This window comes from Pristiophorus japonicus, chromosome 11, assembly GCF_044704955.1.
Source record: "Pristiophorus japonicus isolate sPriJap1 chromosome 11, sPriJap1.hap1, whole genome shotgun sequence".
Classification (NCBI taxonomy): Eukaryota; Metazoa; Chordata; class Chondrichthyes; family Pristiophoridae; genus Pristiophorus; species Pristiophorus japonicus.
Genome location: NC_091987.1, coordinates 150,411,491 through 150,435,338, shown reverse-complemented (window position 1 = coordinate 150,435,338; position 23,848 = coordinate 150,411,491). Strand labels below are relative to the sequence as shown.

At 44.3% G+C, this 23,848-nt stretch overlaps 1 protein-coding gene across 2 annotated transcripts in view; it reads right to left on the bottom strand.

The window, feature by feature from the left end:
• Positions 1-23,848, bottom strand: part of vwa8 (von Willebrand factor A domain containing 8) — a 463,584-nt gene that overhangs the window by 309,186 nt on the left and 130,550 nt on the right. For both annotated transcript variants that reach the window (XR_011595909.1, XM_070894160.1), the window contains exons 11-13: positions 16,377-16,511; positions 16,198-16,275; positions 237-397 (exon numbers count right to left, since the gene is read on the bottom strand). Coding sequence is in view for 1 of the 2 variants with exons in the window: in XM_070894160.1 (XP_070750261.1) it covers positions 237-397; positions 16,198-16,275; positions 16,377-16,511 (374 nt within the window). In the remaining variant the exon portion in view is untranslated. The remainder of the gene's footprint in view (positions 1-236; positions 398-16,197; positions 16,276-16,376; positions 16,512-23,848) is intronic.

Here is a 23,848-nt window from a genome sequence, read left to right as displayed (position 1 = left end):
GAGCTAGCACTGGCAGACATGATGGGCTAACTGTACCTCCTTCTGTACTGCACATTCCAATTTAATAACACATTAAAACCAAAAAACATAAAATGGGTGCTCCCAGACCAGGAACATGGATGATTTTCTTGAACCAGTCTGGGATGTAACAGTTTCAAGAATTGTTGCCCCCAGTGAGTGAGAGTAACAATTGAATTTCACATTGTATGTAAAGAGAAAAACCGACACGAGTTTACCTCTGGAGAATTGCCAGTGTTCCAGGGTTGACGCGATGAATGCCATCAAGGACAACAAGTTTTCCTTCTAAGGCAGCAGTGACTAGCGGTGCAGGTCGCCAAGCAGTGTCACCGTTGGCAAGAGTGTACCTCTGCTGAAGCAAATCTCTGGCAGTCATGTCCTGTTACACAACAAGAAAAATCAATGTCACACTGCCGTTGATCAATTCGGGCTTGGTTAGATGGATCACCATGAGCCTCAGGCCTTGGCAATCTGGCCTTGAACCCCAGGCTGCACCATCATACTTCAACTGATATTTCTTATTTGCTGGTTTGTTCGGTTTGAACTTTGTGCAGTTTTTAGCACTGTTACCTCATTGTGGATAAATCCTAAATTAGAATACCAAGATCTAGTAATATTTGCAGCATGTGATGTATGCAAGCTAATGAGAACAAAGATTAAAATTCCAATGGGGTCCCAAGGCACCATGGTACACACCTATGTGAATCATAAGGATGAAGGCTTGGACAATCCTCAGATATTAGCGAGTCAGATCTTCTTCGTTCTTGAATAATAGGCATCCATCACACGCTGTAGGAACTTGGCCAAGCTTGACGAGAGAACCCAAATGCTAAACATCCCTTCAAAAATGTATAATGTGACATCCTGGTGGGCAGCGGCACACATGACCTCTGGACTCCCACCTTGTAGAAGTCCCCAGGACTTGCACAGAAGTGCCTGTTGTAAGGGAATCAAAGATATTTGGCTCAGGGTACAGGAAGATGCCAGTGTCTGGAGACTAAATCGATGAAGGACATTGATACATTGGAATGTTTTACAGCTTTTCTGATTGACTATAAACAGGAGCATCCATGGAAATATGTGGCCTGGAATCTTGAGCAAGCCTCGATTGATTTTGATGGGAGAATTTAGCATCTGGACAATGCTCCAGGTTTCACTCAAACAACGGGGTCAGATTAACTTCATGGCCTGAATCAGAAAAACGTTTATCTGCGAGCCAACGCCCAGACACACCCATCGACAGTAAGAGGAGACCACACTAAATGTGTATTTCAGGGAGCGGGAAACAAAGATGATGAGTCATCTTCAATATGGCAGACTCTGCATATCGCCGCTGGTTGAATTACCGGTTGATGATATGCGAATGTCGGCCATTCAGTAGCCCAGCAACTGAAACCATGGTTGGGGGAGGGCTTTGTGACAAAACGACTTTAAGACGGAAGGATATGGACAGGGAGACACACAGGAAGACACTCTCTCGCTCCAGAGGACTGCGGCAGTCAAGTGAAGACGGACGGGGATGCTCATTCCCAGCTCCAGGGCCCACAATCCGCATCGGCAACGACCAGTCCGATTGGGGGATTGTACGTTTCAACCAAATCTCTAAGGGGTTCTGTCTGTGATTTGTTGGTTTTAATAAAGTAATAATTTGGGGTTGAGCCTAAACCTTTGAGTCATGTATATTTTGTTCCTGTAAATCCCAGAGTCAAAGAACTGTAGTAAGGACAAATCTTACACTGTTCATTTAATCTCAACCGATTTCACCCTAAAAATCCCAGCCCAAAGCAAATCAAAGATGCTAGGGTTTGAGGCAATGGTTGGGAGGGACTATAGTGTGGGAAGGAGGCCTATTATTTGAAGAATGAATCCCATGAGGTATGCCCTCGATCTCGGTCATTCTGCCAATTTTCAAACACAGTACGGACCATGCTGAGTGATACCAATTTCGGAGGACGGAGGTCCTGGTCGAGGGGCTTTCAATAAGAGGAGTTATACCAACAATGTTTATTAACTTTAGTGAAATATAAACAACAATAAGATTTGCTTTACCAGACACTTTGTTGGAAACCAAAGGATTCCTCCCTTCCAGCTGGTAGCAGTGAAGAATACAATCAATGGGCTGGCCACTGCTATCTGCTGCTCAGTCACGGAGCTGCCTTGGGTCTTCTTGCCAAACAACACAAATAACTGCCTCCAGCTCCTGAGCTCTCTTTGGTGAACATAAAATCAAAAGCATTGCGAGCATCGTTTCAGGGCAACCTACAGTCCCCGCAACTGTGTAGCCCTGACATAAACTAAGCTCGCCCAATCTGCTGGATGATATGGCTTGGAAGTGCCTTTATGTATATATTTGGTACTTGCGGATATTCATCCTATTCAAGGACAGCCAGGATTGCATCCCGAGTCCTTAGCTTCCCATATTGGGCACAACCGGGATAATTGCGGAATCTGCTGCCGGGGACCAGCTGTGGACCGTTTGTGTACCACCCCTTGACTGGTAACCATTTACCGAACTCGATCCAGAAAGTGAAACGCGAGATAAACTAATGGTCAAACTTGCCAGCTCTGCCTGGTGAGCACACGCTTTACGCTCATCTGTTCTTGTATGCTGCTGTTCAGTTGTGGAATATTACACTCCTGTTTTGGGCTTTCTCACTGCCCAATAAGCGAGTGGATGCTCAGTATCGTGCTACTACGCACCTTGTGTCAGGCTCACTGCGGTCTACTCCCCTCCCATGGTTACCAGTGCTCTGCAACATAGCTGCTCAACTTTTTCATCCAGTAGCAAAGATGGTGAACAGACTTGGTGGCAAAATCATGTTGCCAATTAACTCTGATTTGCTCGATCCATCAACAGCACGATTCTGTTGATTTGGACAGGTTAGGTAAGTGGGCAAATACATGGCAGATGCAGTATAATGTGGATAAATCTGAGGTTATCCACTTTGGTGGCAAAAACAGGAAAGCAGATTATCTGAATGGTGATAGATTAGTAAAAGGGGAGGTGCAACGAGACCTGGGTGTCATGGTACATCAGTCATTGAAAGTAGGCATGCAGGTACAGCAGGCAGTTAAGAAAGAAAACGGCATGTTGGCCTTAATAGCGAGAGGATTTGAGTATAAGTGCAGGGAGGTCATGCTGCAGTTGTACAGGGCCTTGGTGAGACCACACCTTGAATATTGTGTGCAGTTTTGGTCTCCTGATCTGAGGAAGGACATTCTTGCTATTGAGGGAGTGCAGCGAAAGTTCACCAGACTGATTCCTGGGATGGCAGACTGACATATGAAGAAAGGCTGGATCGACTGGGCTTATATTCACTGGAATTTAGAAGAGTAAGAGGGGATCTCATAGAAGCATATAAAATTCTGACGGGATTGGACAGGTTAGATGCAGGAAGAATGTTCCCGATGTTGGGAAAGTTCAGAACCAAGGGTCACAGTCTGAGGATAAGGGGTAAGCCATGTAGGACCGAGATGAGGAGAAACCTTTTCACCCAGAGAGTGGTGAACCTGTGGAATTCTACCACAGAAAGTTGTTTAGTCCACAGAATTCTCTGCCCCAGTTGGATATATTCAAAAGGGATTTAGATGTGGCCCTTAATGGCTAAAGAGATCAGTGGGTATGGAGAGAAGACAGGAGTAGGGTATTGAAGTTGCATGATCAGCCATGATCATATTGAATGGCGGTGCAGGCTCGAAGGGGCGAATGGCCTACTCCTGCACCTATTTTCTATGTTTCTATGTTCAAGACACCCAGTCTGGTCAACCTTCAGAGATTCCTTTGACTTTGCCTTATTAGCTCACTGGTTTGAAAAGAGGGGTTCAGATGCTCCTGTAAATCACCTCATCATCTCCAACCCTACAGACCTGGGATTCAGCTGGCCATGTTGTACTCAGGCACTTTGTGTCCCCTGGCTGGAGTGTCTAGAACTCAGGGGCACAGTCTCAGGATCAGAGGTGGACCATTTAAGACCAAGAGGAGGAGGAATTTCTTCACTCAGATGGTTGTGAATCTTTGGAATTCTCTGCCCCAGAGGGCTGTGGATGCTGAGTCTCTAAATATATTCAAGGCTGAGATAGAGAGATTTTTGGAGTCTAGGAAATCAAGGGATATGGAGATCGGGCGGGAAAGTGGAAGTGAGGTCGATGATCAACCATGATCTTACTGAATGGCGGAGCAGGCTCAAGGGGCTTACGCGGCAGCTCCTATTTCTTATGTTATAAGAACATAAGAAATAGGAGCAGGAGTAGGCCTTACGACCCCTCGAGCCTGCTCCGCCATTCAATAAGATCATGGCTGATCCGATCAGCTCCACTTCCCCACCCGCTCCCCATAACCCCTTATCCCCTTATCGTTTAAGAAACTGTCTATTTATGTCTTAAATTTATTCAATGTCCCAGCTTCCACAGCTCACTGAGGCAGTGAATTCCACAGATTTACAACCCTCAGAAGAAATTTCTCCTCATCTCTGTTTTAAATGGGTGGCCCCTTATTCATGCACAAGCACCCCCCAATGGTTTATATTTGATCACAAGGACATGGGTTGTCGTCACAAAAGCCCCACAGGTGAATATTTGAGCTACACTGTCCTTGTCCAGTTCGAACTGTTAAGTAGTCGTCATGCACTTTGGCAGAAAAAAAATCAAAGAGCAAGTTATTATTTAAATGGAGAAAGATTGCAAAGTGCTGCAGTACAGTGGGACCTGGGGGTACTTGTGCATGAAACACAAAAGGATAGTATGCAGGTACAACAAGTGATCAGAAAGGCCAATGGAATCTTGGCCTTTATTGTAAAGGGGATGGAGTATAAAAGCAGGGAAGTCTTACTACAATTATACAGGGTATTGAGCGATAAGGGATTAAGGGGTTATGGGGAGCAGGCTGGGAAGTAGACCTGAGTCCATGATCAGATCAGCCATGATCGTATTGAAAATGGCGGAGCAGGCTCAAGGGGCCGTTTGGCCTACTCCCGTTCCTATTTCTTATGTTCTTATGCATGTCCCACCTTGTTGAACCTTGCCCACTAACTGAACTATCTACTGGCCTAAGCACTTTACATACTGGTGATGACAATACTCTTAGATGGCTGGAATCATATGCCGAGTCTGCAAATGCAAAATAAATAACATCTGTAAGTATAGGTGCAAAGCAGTCGGCTCAACTATTAACTTTTAGTCCAAGAGAATTAACTTTGGTCCCTCCAGGCTGCTGCAGATGGATGAAGATAAAGCTTTTAGATAGATTCCCATGAGTGCAATGAACCAGTGCAGATGGCTCAAATAACTGGAAAATCATTGAGCAGACCTCTGTAGAAATGTGTAAACAGATCTAAAGCTACTCGCACAGCTCCTCAGTTCTATGCATCCTATTGTGCTGCATTCATTTTGCCAAGAGTGGACTGATAAAAGATTTTCACCTTACAGTGACAGCTGTGGCTCAGTAGGCAACACTCTCGTCTGAGTCAGAAGGTTGTGGGTTCAAGTCCCACTCCAGGGGCTTGAGTACAAAAAATCTTGGCTGACACTTCCAGTGCAGTGCTGAGGGAGTGCTGCACTGTCGGAGATGCCGTCTTTCGATGAGACGTTAAACCACGGCCCTGTCTGCCCTCTCAGGTGGATGTAAAAGGTCCCATGGCACTATCTCGAAGAAAGAGCAAGGGAGTTATCCGCGGTGTCCTGGCTAATATTTATCCCTCAATCAACATCACAAAAAAAATTATTTGGTCATTATCACATTGTTGTTTGTGAGAGCTTGCATGTGCGCAAATTGGCTACCGCTTTTTCCACATTACAACAGTGACTATACTCCAAAAGTATTTTGTTGGCCGTAAAGCGCTTTGAGACGTCCGGTGGTCGTGAAAGGCGCTATATAAATGCAGTCTTCCACCATAAGGTCCTCCACCAGCCTGTCCTCGCTGCACAGCACTGCTCTCGCAGGCATCAGGATCCACGGCGCAGCCCTGGACAACGTGGACCACTTCCCATATCTCGAGAGCCTCCTATCAACAAGAGCAGGCACTGACGACGGGATCCAACACCACCTCCAGTGCGCCAGCGCAGCCTTCGGCCGCTTGAGGAAAGGAGTGTTTGAAGACCAGGCCCGCAAATCTGCCACCAAGCTCATGGTCTACAGGGCTGTAGTAATACCTGCCCTCCTGTATGGCTCAGAGACATGGACCATGTACAGTAGACACCTCAAGTTGCTGGAGAAATACCACCAACGTTGTCTCCGCAAGATCCTACAAATCCCCTGGGAGGAGAGGCGCACCAACATTAGCGTCCTGGACCAGGCCAACATCCCCAGCATTGAAACACTGACCACACTTGATCAGCTCCGCTGGGAAGGCCACACAGTTCACATGCCAGACATGAGAACTCTCAAAACAAGTGCTCTACTCGGAACTCCTTTACGGCAAACGAGCCAAAGGTGGACAGCGGAAAAGTTATAAGGACACCCTCAAGGCCTCCCTGATAAAGTATGACATCCCCACTTACACCTGGCCAAAGAGCACCCCCAGTGGAGGAAGTGCATCCGGGAGGGCGCTGAGCACCTCGAGTCTCATCGGCGAGAGCATGCAGAAATCAAGCGCAGGCAGCAGAAAGAAAACCTGTCCCACCCTCCCTTACCCTCAACAACTGTCTGTCTCATCAGTGGCTCTCGCATTGGACTGTTCATAGAAACATAGAAAATAGGTGCAGGAGTAGGCAATTCGGCTCTTCTAGCCTGCACCGCCATTCAATGAGTTCATGGCTGAACATGCAACTTCAGTACCCTATTCCTGCTTTCTCGCCATACCCCTTGATCCCCCTAGTAGTAAGGACTACATCTAACTCCTTTTTGAATATATTTAGTGAATTGGCCTCAACAACTTTCTGTGGTAGAGAATTCCACAGGTTCACCTCTCTCTGAGTGAAGAAGTTTCTCCTCATCCTAAATGGCTTAACCCTTATCCTTAGACTGTGTCCCCTGGTTCTGGACTTCCCCAACATTGGGAACATTCTTCCTGCATCTAACCTGTCTAAACCCGTCAGAATTTTATATGTTTCTATGAGATCCCCTCTCAGTCTTCTGAACTCCAGTGAATACAAGCCCAGTTGATCCAGTCTTTCTTGATAGGTCAGTCCCGCCATCCTGGGAATCAGTCTGGTGAACCTTCGCTGCACTCCCTCAATAGCAAGAATGTTCTTCCTCAGGTTAGGAGACCAAAACTGTACACAATACTCCAGTTGTGGCCTCACCAACTGTAGCAACACCTCCCTGCCCCTGAACTCAAATCCCCTCGCTATGAAGGCCAACAGGCCATTTGCTTTCTTAACCGCCTGCTGTACCTGCATGCCAACCTTCAATGACTGATGTACCATGACACCCAGGTCTCGTTGCACCTCCCCTTTTCCTAATCTGTCACCATTCAGATAATAGTCTGTCTCTCTGTTTTTACCACCAAAGTGGATAACCTCAAATTTATCCACATTATACTTCATCTGCCATGCATTTGTCCACTCACCTAACCTATCCAAGTCGCTCTGCAGTGATAGAGAATTCAAACAGGCTAATTTCAACAGACTGTGAAAATTCACAGACACCCAAGTCAAGGCTGCTACATGCAGTTCGGTATGTTGCATTAACTCATCAATCAACTTGATATTTTCGGACCTTGGGTAGTGAGCCAATAAAACGTTAAAAGACTTTCAATTGAGCCAATAAGGTCAAAGAAGGCGAGTTCTTTTCTGTAAATTGATCCAGGTATAAAGTACAGCCATTTTGACCATGTGTCTCAGTAAGAACAAAGACCTGGCTTGAAGCTAAGAAGTTTGTTGCTCTCTGCCAGTATTAAAAAGTTAAAACTACCATCGGAGTTCGTATTTCATTGGAAATTAAGAGATCTAACATGCAGCCTCATAGCATCCTCCTCACAGCTCACACTGCCACCCAACTTAGTGTCATCCGCAAATTTGGAGATACTACATTTAATCTCCTCGTCCAAATCATTAATGTACAATGTAAACAACTGGGGCCCCAGCACAGAACCTTGCGGTACCCCACTAGTCACCGCCTGCCATTCTGAAAAGTACCCATCAAAGAACTCACTATGGGCTCAAAATTGGTCCACCCCTTTTTTTGGTGCACTCACCAGAGATGCGCCGCTTTTCTGTGTTGAAAAGTGCTCCGAAGAAAATCGCTCCCCACTTTGGGCGCTGTTCGGCCTCTCCCGGGTCTTCTAACAGCGTGGCCAGTCGGGTCGGGGACAGAGCCAGCGTCCCGCGCTGAAAACAGTGTCGGGACGTCTGCACATGCGCGTTGGAGTGTGCGCCCTCGCTCCTCGCCCCCAGCCTCTCAGTGTGTGTGCTGCAGCATGGAACCCGATCATCATCATCATACCGGCTGCTGGTGTGCCCCGCCCCTATCCCAGGCCGAGTGACCTACCGCACAGGCCGGCCCGCTTCCTTCCCGGGCTGAAGATGAAGGTAGGGTACAACATAAGAACATAAGAATTAGGAACAGGAGTAGGCCATCTAGCCCCTCGAGCCTGCTCCGCCATTCAATAAGATCATGGCTGATCTGGCCGTGGTCTCAGCTCCACTTACCCGCCCTCTCCCCGTAACCTTTAATTCCCTTATTGGTTAAAAATCTATCTATCTGTGACTTGAACACATTCAATGAGCTAGCCTCAACTTCTTCCTTGGGAAGAGAATTCCACAGATTCACAACCCTCTGGGAGAAGAAATTCCTTCTCAACTCGGTTTTAAATTGGCTCCCCCATATTTTGAGGCTGTGCCCCCTAGTTCTAGTCTCCCCGACCAGTGGAAACAACCTCTCCGCCTCTATCTTGTCTATCCCTTTCATTAAGATCACCCCTCATCCTTCTGAACTCCAATGAGTAAAGACCCAGTCTACTCAATCTATCATCATAAGGTAACCCCCTCATCTCCGGAATCAGCCTAGTGAATCGTCTCTGTACCCCCTCCAAAGCCAGTATATCCTTCCTTAAGTAAGGTGACCAAAACTGCACGCAGTACTCCAGGTGCGGCCTCACCAATACCCTATACAGTTGCAGCAGGACCTCCCTGCTTTTGTACTCCATCCCTCTCGCAATGAAGGCCAACATTCCATTCGCCTTCCTGATTACCTGCTGCACCTGCAAACTAACTTTTTGGGATTCATGCACAAGGACCCCCAGGTCCCTCTGCACCTCAGCATGTTGTAATTTCTCCCCATTCAAATAATATTCCCTTTTACTGGTTTTTTTGCCCAAGGTAGATGACCTCACACTTTCCGACATTGTATTCCATCTGCCAAACCTTAGCCCATTCGCTTAACCTATCTAAATCTCTTTGCAGCCTCTCTGTGTCCTCTACACAACCTGCTTTCCCACTAATCTTTGTGTCATCTGCAAATTTTGTTACACTACACTCTGTCCCCTCTTCCAGGTCATCTATGTATATTGTAAACAGTTGTGGTCCCAGCACCGATCCCTGTGGCACACCACTAACCACCGATTTCCAACCCGAAAAGGACCCATTTATCCCGACTCTCTGCTTTCTGTTCGCCAGCCAATTCTCTATCCATGCTAATACATTTCCTCTGACTCCGCGTACCTCTATCTTCTGCAGTAACCTTTTGTGTGGCACATTATCGAATGCCTTTTGGAAATCTAAATACACCACATCCATCGGTACACCTCTATCCACCATGCTCGTTATATCCGCAAAGAATTCTAGTAAATTAGTTAAACATGATTTCCCCTTCATGAATCCATGCTGCGTCTGCTTGATTGCACTATTCCTATCTAGATGTCCCGCTATTTCTTCCTTAATGATAGCTTCAAGCATTTTCCCCACTACAGATGTTAAACTAACCAGCCTATAGTTACCTGCCTTTTGTCTGCCCCCTTTTTTAAACAGAGGCGTTACATTAGCTGCTTTCCAATCCGCTGGTACCTCCCCAGATTCCAGAGAATTTTGGTAGATTATAACGAATGCATCTGCTATAACTTCCGCCATCTCTTTTAATACCCTGGGATGCATTTCATCAGGACCAGGGGACTTGTCTACCTTGAGTCCCATTAGCCTGTCCAGCACTACCCCCCCAGTGATAGTGATTGTCTCAAGGTCCTCCCTTCCCACATTCCTATGACCAGCAATTTTTGGCATGATTTTTGTGTCTTCCACTGTGAAGACCAAAGCAAAATAATTGTTTAAAGTCTCCGCCATTTCCACATTTCCCATTATTAAATCCCCCTTCTCATCTTCTAAGGGACCAACATTTACTTTAGTCACTCTTTTCCGTTTTATATATCTGTAAAAGCTTTTACTATGTTTTTACGTTTTGCGCAAGTTTACCTTCGTAATCTATCTTTCCTTTCTTTATTGCTTTTTTAGTCATTCTTTGCTGTCGTTTAAAATTTTCCCAATCTTCTAGTTTCCCACTAACCTTGGCCACCTTATACGCATTGGTCTTGGATTTGATACTCTCCTTTATTTCCTTGGTTATCCACGGCTGGTTATCTCTTCTCTTACCACCCTTCTTTTTCACTGGAATATATTTTTGTTGCGCACTATGAAAGAGCTCCTTAAAAGTCCTCCACTGTTCCTCAATTGTGCCACCGTTTAGTCTGTGTTTCCAGTCTACTTTAGCCAACTCTGCCCTCATCCCACTGTAGTCCCCTTTGTTTAAGCATAGTACGCTCGTTTCTGACACAACTTCCTCACCCTCAATCTGTATTACAAATTCAACCATACTGTGATCACTCATTCCGAGAGGATCTTTTACTCGGAGATCGTTTATTTTTCCTGTCTCATTACACAGGACCAGATCTAAGATAGCTTGCTCCCTTGTAGGTTCTGTAACATACTGTTCTAAGAAACAATCCCGTATGCATTCTATAAATTCCTCCTCCAGGCTACCCCGTGCGATTTGATTTGACCAATCGATCTGTAGGTTAAAATCCCCCATGACTACTGCCGTTCCTTTTTCACATGCCTCCATTATTCCCTTGATTATTGCCCGCCCCATCGTGAAGTTATTATTTGGGGGCCTATAAACTACGCCCACCAGTGACTTTTTCCCCTTACTATCTCTAATCTCCACCCACAATGACTTACTTACTTACTTACTTCTATTTTTTATTTGGATACTTTGAAAAAATTATGTAAATATGTTTTGTCTCTTGTGACTAGTGTCAAGCCTATTTACCTGGTGCTATTGTGAAAGAAGAACATAAGTGACGGAGGAACACTGAGAGAATATCTTATTTATTGAAGTAGACTTTATTTAGATAATATGGGCTCAATTTTGGCCCAGTATAATCAGTTCAAACAAATAGTTGTTTAAATTAGCTGAGAGGTTAGGGCAATTTAATTCAACTATCTTTTACTTCTTTTATTTTTGTAGTTTAAGCTTCCATGAATGTTTCTGTTGTATAGTAAATTAACTTTGCGAAGTTTGTCATATGATTTCCTGTGTAGCTGTTTGATCCTATTCACATTCTTTAGTCAAGTCATTAAGTTCTGCTGGCCTCCGATATACCTACCTGCGCTGATTTCTTAACTCTCCGCAAGGGTTTTCTGAAGTGGCCACATACGCTGGCCTAAGTCGATTTGGAGTAACTATTAGCTGGCCAATATGGCCAAAACTGGCGTAGGTGGCTGGTAATGCCCCCTTCTGAGAAAAACTAAACTAAACTAAAAAAATTGTAACTAACTCACTTACACTGGCGCAAATTGAATGTGCAAAATGGGGATTTTTAAAATCAAGTTGCTCCAAAAAAAACGGAGCAACTCCTGGCCAATTTTGAGCCCTTTAACAGTGGAAGCAAGTCTTCCTCGATTCCGAGGGACTGTCTATGATAATGATAATGATAAAATTAATCCACCGGTAAGGGATGCTAGTTCAATGTGTTGCACAATTTCAGTGCACCGTTTAACAAACATAAAGGAGCTTACAGACAAGCAGGTAACAGCACTGTGCATCCAATTTGTGAATCTGATGGATGCTGAAATGATTAGGGAGTCCAATGGATTTGCCATTCGCTGCACACAGTGGGGACTGTCTCTTTTAATCCGAGTTTGGTTTGCAGAGTTACTCCTGTTTAGTAAGCTCGAGGAAATCACCCCTACTCTTGGCATCATCAATGGAGGATCTCTCTACTGCCGCTCCTTCGGACCAAAATATACGGAGCACTTCAAACATTAAAACTAGTAACTTTGAAGTTGACGTTAATGCAAATGGAGAACGGTTTTCTTTTTTTAAGCTGAGATAAGCGACGACCCGTTTTAAACGTGTATTTTTAAAGCAGTGGAGACTGTATCTGTATCTTTAGTCATAGAGGTACAGGACATCAAGAATTGTGTTGATAGAATTTGCTTTGAGAAATATTGTTTTGCTTGCGTTTATGATCAAGGATATTATGTAAGCAAGCCGCAAGGCAACATGGGCTCAAAAATATACAAATACATTTTCGCTCCACAGTCTCAGGATTTTAGTGCAACAAAGTGATCACCCTGAACTGTGACAATATATGTGATTTCTACATTATAAACAAATGTACATTTAAAAAAGACTTGCATTTATATAGCGCCTTTCACGACCACTGGATGTCTCAAAGCGCTTTACAGCCAATTAAGTACTTTTTGAAGTGTATTCACTGTTGTATTGTGGGAAACGCGGCAGCCAATTTACGCACAGCAAGCTCCCACAAGCCTCAATGTAATAATGACCAGATAATCTGTTTTAATGTTGATCAAGGAATAAATATTGGCCAGGACACCGGGACGTCGGTTTAACATCTCATCCAAAAATGGATTTAAGCTTATTTAGCTAAATTTCAGCACCAAGCTGATGATATTCCCGATCCGACAGTGCTCTTAAGTATGTTACTCAGCGTGACAACACAAACTACGAAAAGAAATGGCATTTGAGACTGTTGCCAAGGAAACAAACAACCTTCAGTGCAAATATAGATACAATTGTGGATTTTATGACATAGCAACTTCAAAATGAATTCATAACCAACATCCCAGACCAGAAATCAATCTGGTGTCAGCATGTCTGACTGATTTCCTCTTTAGACAGGTCTAAAAACAGAAGTCTTAAGATAACACAACTTAACAGAATGATTGAAATTCCTTCATTCCCTGCCACCATGTTGAAAAGATCTTTCTGGCTTCTGCTCGTTGTGCTCATTTGGGTTATTAACCTAGTTCTTTTTCCATGAACCTTCAATTGAAACTTATCAACATTAAATAGTTCTTCAACTTATATATTTTGTGAAGCAGTAATTTTTTTTAAATTGCCACTGCTTTTTCCGAGCAAAAGGCAATTTTTTCAGAGGCTCCTTCCCTTTAACGTTTCACACATCAAAGCTCCGGAATGGTCACTGCCAACAGTGGACAAAGCTTCAACACGTGTGACATTCACTGTTTGCCACTTCATCACAGCTGTTAACCCAATCTTAAATAATCAGCCAATAGCAGTGAGTAAAACCTTCGCCCGCTCATAACGCAAATGGTAATTCCTGACAGTGTCATCTTTCTTTCTTCAAACTTATTAGTTCAGCTATTCACATGTACAATTAGCTATATCTTTCCAAAGCCTATAAATACAATGAGTTTGGCTAGGTTTGCTAATAACCCTTGGCATAAAGGTTGACTGAAAACATTGCTAAAGATTCAATTTCTCGAACCATGTTTGCTCTGTAGTGTGCAGTTTCATCAGAATTACTCTTTTCTAGTTCCTTGCTCCCTCATATTTTGCTGTCTCCCCATTTCCTCTCCCGAGGGCATTGATGGCTGTGGGAATAAAGTTCCATAGACAACTGGTGCCCATTGGTACCTCATTCAAATGGCCCTTCTGCATATCTGAGCCCAGACACGGAGTTATTCGACTACAGGTAGCATCGCAGCTGTGCCTGAACTTGTCCTCACCCGGCATTCCGCACATTTTGCAGCTGGGGTGACTGAATGGCAATCAGAAATGGGAATGCTGCCTGATTTTCCTTAACCCTGGGCACTGTGGCCAACTGTAGCACCCTTAAACGTCACCACAGCTAACTCAGCATAGCTCGGTAATCAAACCAGACAGCTTGTGGAATGTACAGCTTAGTTACATTCATTCATTCATTCATAGGCAGTCCCTCGAAATCAAGGAAGACTTGCTTCCACTCTAAAAGTGAGTTCTCAGGTGACTGTACAGTCCAATACGGGAATTATAGTCTCTGTCACAGGTGGGACAGACAGTGGTTGAAGGAAAGGGTGGGTGGGACAGGTTTGCCGCACGCTCCTTCCTCTGTCTGCACTTGTTTTCTGCATGCTCTCGGCAATGAGACTCGAGGTGCTCAACGCCCTCCCGAATGCACTTCCTCCACTTAGGGCGTCTTTGGCCAGGGACTCCCAGGTGTCAGTGGTGATGTTGCACTTTATCCGGGAGGCTTTAAGGGTGTCCGTGTCACGTTTCCTCTGCCGACCTGTGGCTCGCTTGTTGTGAAGGAGTTCCGAATAGAATGTTTGCTTTGGGAGAAGTGTCTGGCACGTGGACAATGTGGCCTGCCCAATGGAGCTGGTCGAGTGTGGTCAGTGCTTCAATGCTTAGTTACACGCCTCTTCCCATAACACGAAATCACTTCGCAAACAAAATTCTGCTGGTTCCTTTCCTTCAGCTTATTTCTTAACCAGATTTTACATTGCATCCCCACCACCGAGGTTCAAGTAGCAGCCTCTCATTCAATATTTTTTTTTAAGGAGTGCAAGTACACCACTGCACAAGGTCTTATGCAAGTTACTCAAAATGTCAAGGAGATTGGTTGGGTAGGACTTCCCCCAACTGTCTTCCTGCTGACTGCTCGTCACTAGATCATCATCACACAGGCAACACTCATTTCATTATTTCTCCCCACATCAACATTGGTCTGTTCCAGCACCTTTTTTGAATGTTGGTACCATGACAGCCTGTTTTCAATTTGTTGGGAGTTCTCCATCTTACACTGACCACCTCACAAATCTCCTCCCTACTCTCTTGGTGCCTTAGGGTAAATACCTCATTTATTTGTTTTGAGCCCTTTTGTCCTGGCGATCACCTCCATCTAACATTAATATTGAAGTCATTAAACCTACTTTGGATTATCACCAAATATGCAGAGCATCTTGTTCCAGTCTTCCTGAGTGAAAACCTGGAGGAATTGATGGGCTATCTATTTTATGTTCATCCTCGCCTTCAGCCTCCTTTTGGATGCTCACCTCTTCCCTTACCTCTGTTTAACTTCATAATACTGGGAACAAAATGTTCCTTTATTGTAATCGCTCATGTAACGATGAACTGCCTTTCCATTAGCTGTATCAGTCTAAGCCCCAGCACAATGTCATTCACTTCATTTGCTTTTTCTTTCCTATTCCGACCACTGATCCTGACTTTTGTGACCGACGAGTCAGCTGTGGCTCAGTAGCACTCTCATCTGAGTCAGAAGGTGTGGATACAAGCCCCACTACAGAGACTTGAGGACACAACCCAGGCTGACATTCCAGTGCAGTACTGAGAGAGCGCTGCACTGTCAGAGGTGCCATCTTTCAGATGAGACTTTAAACCGAGGTCCTGTTTGCCCCTCAGGTGGACGGAAAAGATCCCATGGCACTATTTTGAAGAAGAGCAAGGGTATTGGCCAATATTTATCCCTCGACCAACTAATCACTAAAGCAGATGATCGGCTCATTATCATATTGCTGTCTGTGGGGCCTTGCTGTGCGTGAATTGGCTGCCTTGTTTCCTACATTGGTACTTCAATGGTTGTAAAGCACTTTGGGACATCCTGAGGTTGCAAACGGCGCTATATAAATGCAAGTCTTTCTTTATTGATCAAGAAGTAAATCTCTTGCAGCTTTCATCTCAGGTGTTGCTGTGTGAGGCCATTACAAGGTTGTCTTGTTGAGATCTGCAAAGTACTGCTGTGGGACTTACCACCTCTACACCTCTGGTTTCAACTCTGCACAACTATGAACAGTCTCTCATCTAACTCCCATTTGTCTATTTTAACCCAAATTGTAAGCGTTCGATGTTCCTTATATTTTGGCCAAGGGCCTCTCTCAAATTTACTGGTTTTATCAAGCTTGATCTTTTATTCTTTCCTCTCCTGTTTTTGTTGCCCAATATTATCAAAACAAACATTTAGTTTAACATGCGTACAAGATTACCTGATAGAGTGTGATGGGTTCAATGCTATAACCCAGCAGGTTGGCGAATTCCTGAGCAATCACAGTTTTGCCGCAGCCCTGCATGGATAGAATTGACAGATGTTTTTAAATGAATCGCATAAAACAATTGGTGCCAGTGGGAGCTTTGCAATGCACTGCATAATCTGCGTTCATATTACCTTGCCACCAATTAGACACATGTCCTTTACCATGTGTGACTGCATCATCTCTGCCAGGAGCCGGTCATGACTGGGCGTTCTCACGAAATTCGGTGAACCCGTGTGAAACTTTAACGGTCTTGTTCCAACCGGAATCTGTACAATTCACAGGTTAAAAACAGATCTTCTTTACTTTCAACAAAATGGGAACATCTACTTCAATCTTTTTCTGTAATCAGCTCTTTAAATAAATTATTCTTGAAAATGAATTTGGAGCTGGACCTATTTCCTGCCGTTATTAAATGGAAGCTCTGCCACATATTACAGTTCCGAGATTTTACATGTCATTGTGACATCATTCTTGCCGCTCTGTGGTGCATTTATCTGTAATGTGTATATAATGCCTGTGCTTTTCGAGTAATAGGTTTTTGATTTACAATCAGAAAAGGGTAGGGGTCTATCTGACTCCAAAGAGTGACCAAGAGTGACCAACAAGCAGATTTCACAACCCACAATTATTACCTGGGACGTTGCTTTAAAAGAATGCACCAACCTGGGTCACTGCAAAAACTTAATACAATTGTAAAGGTTGTACATAGGCAGTCCCTCGAAACGAGGATGACTTGCTTCCATGCCGAAAAGGGATGAGTTCTCAGGTGTTTCAATGAAGGACCTAATATTCCAGATCCCGAACTGCATGTTGAAGGGTGGAAGATGCCTGTGCGTGGATTTTTTTTAACGTGGGGTGACCGTTGCACACCAGCCACCACACGGGCTTGACAGAGCTAGGGGTCTTGGTCCAGTGGCAAGGATTAACCAAGACGACTGGAGACCAGCTCTGCTGCACGGACCTAGTGCGCACACATATCGCAGTGTGGGCTGGCCCATGCTGTTCCTGGGCTCTCGCCTCTTCTGGCCCCGAACTCTCGCCTCTCCTGGGCCCTGATCACATCCCTCTGCAATCTCTCGCCGCTCCTTCGCCCCGACCTCCTGCTGTACCTGCCCACACTGCAATCAGCCGTCGCCATCCTGCAGCAGCACGCTGCTCCCTCTAAGGGAGGGTGAACAGCCAGTTGTCCTGGTGCATATAGGTACCAATGACATAGGTAAAAAACGAGATGTGGTCCTACGAGACGAATTTAGGGAGCTAGGAGTTAAATTTAAAAGTAGGACCTCAAAAGTAGTAATCTCAGGATTGCTACCAGTGCCACGTACTAGTCAGAGTAGGAATCACAGGATAGCTCAGATGAATACGTGGCTTGAGAAGTGGTGCAGAAGGGAGGGATTCAAATTCCTGGGACATTGGAACCAGTTCTGGGGGAGGTGGGACCAGTACAAACCGGATGGTCTGCACCTGGGCAGGATCGGAATCAATGTCCTAGGGGGACATTGGTGTGCTGTTGGGAGAAGTTAAACTAATATGGCAGGGGGATGGGAACCTATGCAGGGAGACAGAGGGAAATAAAATGGAGTCAGAAGCAAAATATAGAAAGAAGAATAGTAAAAGTGGAGGGCAGAGAAACCCAAGGCAAAAAACAAAAAGGGCCACATTACAGCAAAATTCTAATGGGGCAAAGTGTGTTAAAAAAACAAGCCTGAAGGCTCTGTGCCTCAATGCGAGGAGTATTCGGAATAACATGGATGAATTAACTGCGCAGATAGCAATTAACGGATACGATGTAATTGGCATCACGGAGACATGGCTCCAGGGTGACCAAGGCTGGGAACTCAACATCCAGGGGTATTCAACATTTAGGAAGGAGAGACAGAAAGGAAAAGGAGGCGGGGTGGTGTTGCTGGTTAAAGAAGAAATCAATGCAATTGTAATGGAAGGACATTAAGCCTGGATGATGTGGAATCGGTATAGGTGGAGCTACGGAATTCCAAAGGGCAGAAAATGCTAGTGGGAGTTGTGTATAGACCACCAAATAGTAGTAGTGAGGTTGGGGACAGCATCAAACAAAAACGGGATGTGTGCAATAAAGGTACAGCAGTAATCATGGGCGACTTTAATCTACATATTGATTGGGCTAACCTAACTGGTAGCAATGCAGCAGAGGATGATTTCCTGGAGTGTATTGGGGATGGTTTTCTAGACCAATATGTCGAGGAACCAACCAGGGAGCTGGCCATCCTATACTGGGTGATGAATAATGAGAAGGGACTAATAGCAATCTTGTTGTGCGAGGTCCCTTGGGGAAAAGTGACCATAATATTCCTTATTAAGATGGAGAGTGACAAAGTTAATTCGGAAACTAGAGTCCTGAACTTAAGAGAAGGTAACTTCGACAGTATGAGGTGTGAATTGGCTAGAATAAACTGGCAAAGGATACTCAAAGGGTTGACGGTGGATAGGCAATGGCAAACATTTAAAGATCACATGAATGAACTTCAGCAATTGTACATCCCTGTCTGTAGTAAAAATAAAACGGGGAAACTGGCTCAACCATGGCTAACAAAGGAAATTAAGGATAGCATTAAAGCCAAGGAAGAGGCTTACAAATTGGCTAGAAAAAGCAACAAACCTGAGGACTGGGAGAAATTTAGAATTCAACAGAGGAGGACAAAGGGTTTAATTAGGAGAGGAAAAATAGAGTATGAGAGGAAGATTGCAGGGAATATAAAAACTGACTGCAAAAGCTTCTATAAATAAATGTGAAGAGAAAAAGATTAGTAAAGACAAACGTAGGTCCCTTGCAGTCGGATTCAGGTGAATTTATAATGGGGATCAAAGAAATGGCAGATCATTGAACCAATACTTCGGTTCTGTCATCACGAAGGAAGATACAAATAACCTTCCGAAGGTACTAGGGGACAGTGGGTCTGGTGAGAAGGAGGAACTAAAGGATATCCTTATTAGGCGGGAAATTGTGTTAGGGAAATTGATGGGATTGAAGGCCGATAAATCCCAGGGTCATGATAGTCTGCATCCCAGAGTACTCAAGGAAGTGGCCCTAGAAATAGTGGATGCATTAGTGATCATTTTCCAACAATCTATTGACTCTGGATCAGTTCCTATGGACTGGAGGGTAGCTAATGTAACACCACTTTTTAAAAAAGGAGGGAGAGAGAAAACGGGTAATTATAGACCGGTTAGCCTGACATTAGTAGTCAGGAAAATGTTGGAATCAATCATTAAGGATGAAATAGCAGCGCATTTGGAAAGCAGTGACAGGATCGGACCAAGTCAGCATGGTTTTATGAAAGGGAAATCATGCTTGACAAATCTTCTGGAATTTTTTGAGGATGTAACTAGCAGAGTGGACAAGGGAGAACCAGTGGATGTGGTGTATTTGGACTTTCAAAAGGCTTTTGACAAGGTCCCGCACGAGAGATTGGTGTGCAAAATCAAAGCACATGGTATTGGGGGTAATATACTGACGTGGATAGGGAACTGGTTGGCAGACAGGAAGCAGAGAGTCGGGATAAACTGGTCCTTTTCAGAATGGCAGGCAGTGACTAGTGGAGTGCCGCAGGGCTCAGTGCTGGGACCCCAGCTCTTTACAATGTACATTAACGATTTAGATGAAGGAATAGAGTGTAATATCTCCAAGTTTGCGGATGACACTAAATTGGGTGGCAGTGTGAGCTGTGAGGAGGATGCGAAGAGGCTTCAGGGTGACTTGGACAGGTTAGATGAGTGGGCAAATACATGGCAGATGCAGTACAATGGGGATAAATGTGAGGTTATCCAGTTTGGGGGCAAAAACACGAAGGCAGAATATTATCTGAATGGCTGCAGACTAGGAAAAGGGGAGGTGCAACGAGACCTGGGTGTCATGGTTCATCAGTCACTGAAAGTAGGCACGCAGGTACAGCAGGCGGTGAAGAAGACATTGGCCTTCATAGCTAAGGGATTTGAATATAGAAGCAGGGAGGTCTTAATGCAGCTGTACAGGGCCTTGGTGAGGCTTCACCTGGAATATTGTGTTCAGTTTTGGTCTCCTAGTTGGAGGAAGGACGTCTTGCTATTGAGGGATTGCAGCGAAGGTTCACCAGACTGATTCCAGGGATGGCTTGGCTGTCATATGAGGAGAGACTGGATCAACTGGGCCTTTATTCACTGGAGTTTAGAAGGATGAGAGGGGATCTCATAGAAACATATAAGATTCTGACGGGACTGGACAGGATAGATGCGGGAAGAATGTTCCCGATGTTGGGGAAGTCCAGAACCAGGGGACATAGTCTTAGGATAAGGGGTAGGCCATTTAGGACTGAGATGAGGAGAAACTTCTTCACTCAGAGAGTTGTTAACCTGTGGAATTCCCTGCCGTAGAGAGTTGTTGATGCCAGTTCACTGGATATATTCAAGAGGGAGTTAGATATGGCCCTTACGATTAAGGGGATCAAGGGATATGGAGAGAAAGCAGGAAAGGGGTACTGAAGGAATGATCAGCCATGATCTTATTGAATGGCGGTGCAGGCTCGAAGGGCCGAATAGCCTACTCCTGTACCTATTTTCTATGTTTCTAATGGCCCCGGCCAGCTGATGGTCTTGCAGGCTGGGACCGCGCCGATTTCCGGGGTACAGAGCTATGTTAAGTAACGATCTAAGGAACGAAAGCCCTGAAGTCACACCACGGGATACTTCCGTACAAACACTTTGTACCTTTAATTGAAACTCTTATCGTTGTTGTTTTCGTTGAGCCGTTGCCCCATTGTCACCACTGCTAAAACAGCAGAGAGGGGAAGCTGGCATTAACACAATAGCAAACATCCCACAGTAGGCCCAAGGAATTTGAAATTGCCAAGTGGCATTTTCAAACGAAGCTTTTAGGAATAGCTGCATACCACCTGGTCATTTCTTAAATCATTTATTCATTCACGGGATGTGGACGTTGCAAGGCTGGCATTTATTGCTGTCCCATCCCTAATTGCCCTGGACAAGGTAGCAGTGAGCCGCCTTCTTGAACTGGTGCAGTCCTTCTGGTCAACCTTCTCAGAGGCGAGATGTCACTGAGCCACAGCTGACAGTAAGGTTTGATTTACAAGAATCCTGGTGTCTGCCAGCCATGAGGGAGGGGCAGGGCACGTGCTGAACAGTACTGGTTGTGGGAGGGGAGGAATTCCATCTCCAGCAACAGTGGTTTGTGACATGCAAAGGGATCTCTGTAAACATGCATCTTTGTCTATCTGTCTCTCTCACACGCAGTCAATCTATCTGCCGGACTGTGTGCGTCTCTCTCAGCTGTAAGAAGTTACAACTCAGTAATTCGAGGTTCAAAGTTCAACTCACTTATTTTTTCATTTGAAAATCAAACTAAATAAAGACCTCTCTTTCTTTGCAATTGTTATTAATCAGATGTTGACATCTTCTAACTGTCAGCATCACACAAGTGATAATCAGGTGAGATAATCACAGGTATTTTGCTTCAAAACAATTTCTGAAAAGTGAATTATCACCATGGCATATAGTAATGGCATTCAGTACTCTCTTTACACAGTAGCAATCAGCTCAAAAATTGGTTAAAACACAAAAAATGTACTTTATGAACATGAAGACAGATCCCATTTTCATGTTTCCCCAAAAATACTAGAAATACTATAAATAATATAAATTGCCACTTTGGGCAATAATACCATGGCTTTTGGAAAAGGCTGATGCCTTCAGGTAAACACTTTAATGAATACTACTGGTGAAGGGTTGTTTTTTGGACTGGAGGAAGGTATACAGTGGTGTTCCCCAGGAGTTGGTACAGGGACCACTGCTTTTCTTGATATAGATTAATGGCTTGGGTGTACAGGAAACAATTTAAAAATCTGCAGATGGTACAAAACTTGGAAGTGAGGAGGATAGTGATAAACTTCAAAAAGAACATAGACAGACTGGTGGATGGGTGGACACAATTTCAAAATGTGCAGATGACACAAAACTTGGAAGTTTAGTGAACAGTGAGGAGGATAGTGAATTACTTCAAGAAGACATAGACAGACTGGTGGATGGGCGGACACGTGGCAGATGAAATTTAACACAGAAAAGTGCAAAGTGATACATTTTGGTAGGAAGAACGAGAGAAGGCAATATAAACTAAAGGGTACAATTCTACAGTGGGTACATGAACAGAGAGACCTGGGGGTATATGGGCACAAACCATTGAAGGTGGCAGGGCAAGTTGAGAAAGTGGTTTAAAAAGCATACGGGATTCTGGGCTTCATAAATAGAGACATAGAGTACAAACCTGTATAAAACACTGGTTCGGTCTCAACTGGAGTATTGCGTCCAATTCTGGGCACCTCACTTTGGAAAGAATGTGAAGGCCTTATAAAGAGTGAAGAAAAGATTTACAAGAATCGTTCTAGAGATGAGGGACTTCAGTTACATGGATAGACTGGAGAAGCTGAGGGTGTTCTCCTCGGAGCAGAGAAAGGAAATTTGATACAGGGCTTCAAAATCATGAGAGGTCTGGACAGAGTAGATAAAGAGAAACTTTTCCCATTGGCGGAAGGGTCGGGAACCAGAGGACACAGATTTAAGGTGATTGGCAGAAGAACCAAAGGCGATGTAAGAAAAAAACATTTTACGCAGCGAGTGGTTAGGATCTGGAATTCACTGCTTGAAAAGGTGGTGGTGAAGATTCAATCATGGTTTTCGAAAGAAAAATTGGATAAGTATCTGAAGGAAAGAAATTTGCGGGGCTACGGGGAAAGGGCGGGGAGTGGGACTGGCTGAGGTGCTCTTGCAGAGAGCTGGCACGAGTTCGATGGGCCGAATGGCCTCCTTCCAGGTTGTAAGCATTCTATGATTCTATATTAAAAATGCGTACAGTATAATTCAATTGATACATTTAATCATTATATGAAATATTGAATTTTTTGATTTAGATTTTTTTCGTGTAACCCTTACTTTGGACAACAGAAATTTCCGTTGCAGAGAAAAAATTGATAAAACGGCGGCTTTTAAAAATTCAGAAAGGGTTTAGAGCGATTTGCGAGATTGTGTAGAGTGATAGGTTTGCATAGGAAAAACCCATTATAAATGTGGACATGATCATTTATAATGGGAAAACAATGACACAAGTGTAACAAAAACCTATCAGAAGGTCAAGTTTTACAAACAGAATGTTTTTGCAGAGGTAGTATTTTTAATTCATTATAGAAGGATATTTCAAGAAACAATGCAGGTAAACGGATTGCTTTTGATCTATAGACAGTGCCTGATCCAAATCAGAGGGCCCCTCCTCAGTACATTAAAATGCTTTGGCACAGGAATCTAAATTCCACCTTCAGTGACTGATTTATTACATCGGACTAAATTAGTTGTCAATATTAGCCAAGAATGGAGCAAGCTCAGATTGCAAGTAACTGATGAGACAATGTAAATGATAGGTCTGGCTTGTGTTACTGGACCGAGTGGAAAATGTGAATAATGAAGTCCACCTTATTTATTTGTATCAAAACAAATTTCACTGAATTAAGATTACTTTGGCCAGTTAAAACTTACTCCAAATCGACTTAGGTCTGCGTATGTGGCCAGCTCTGAAAAACCTTGTGTG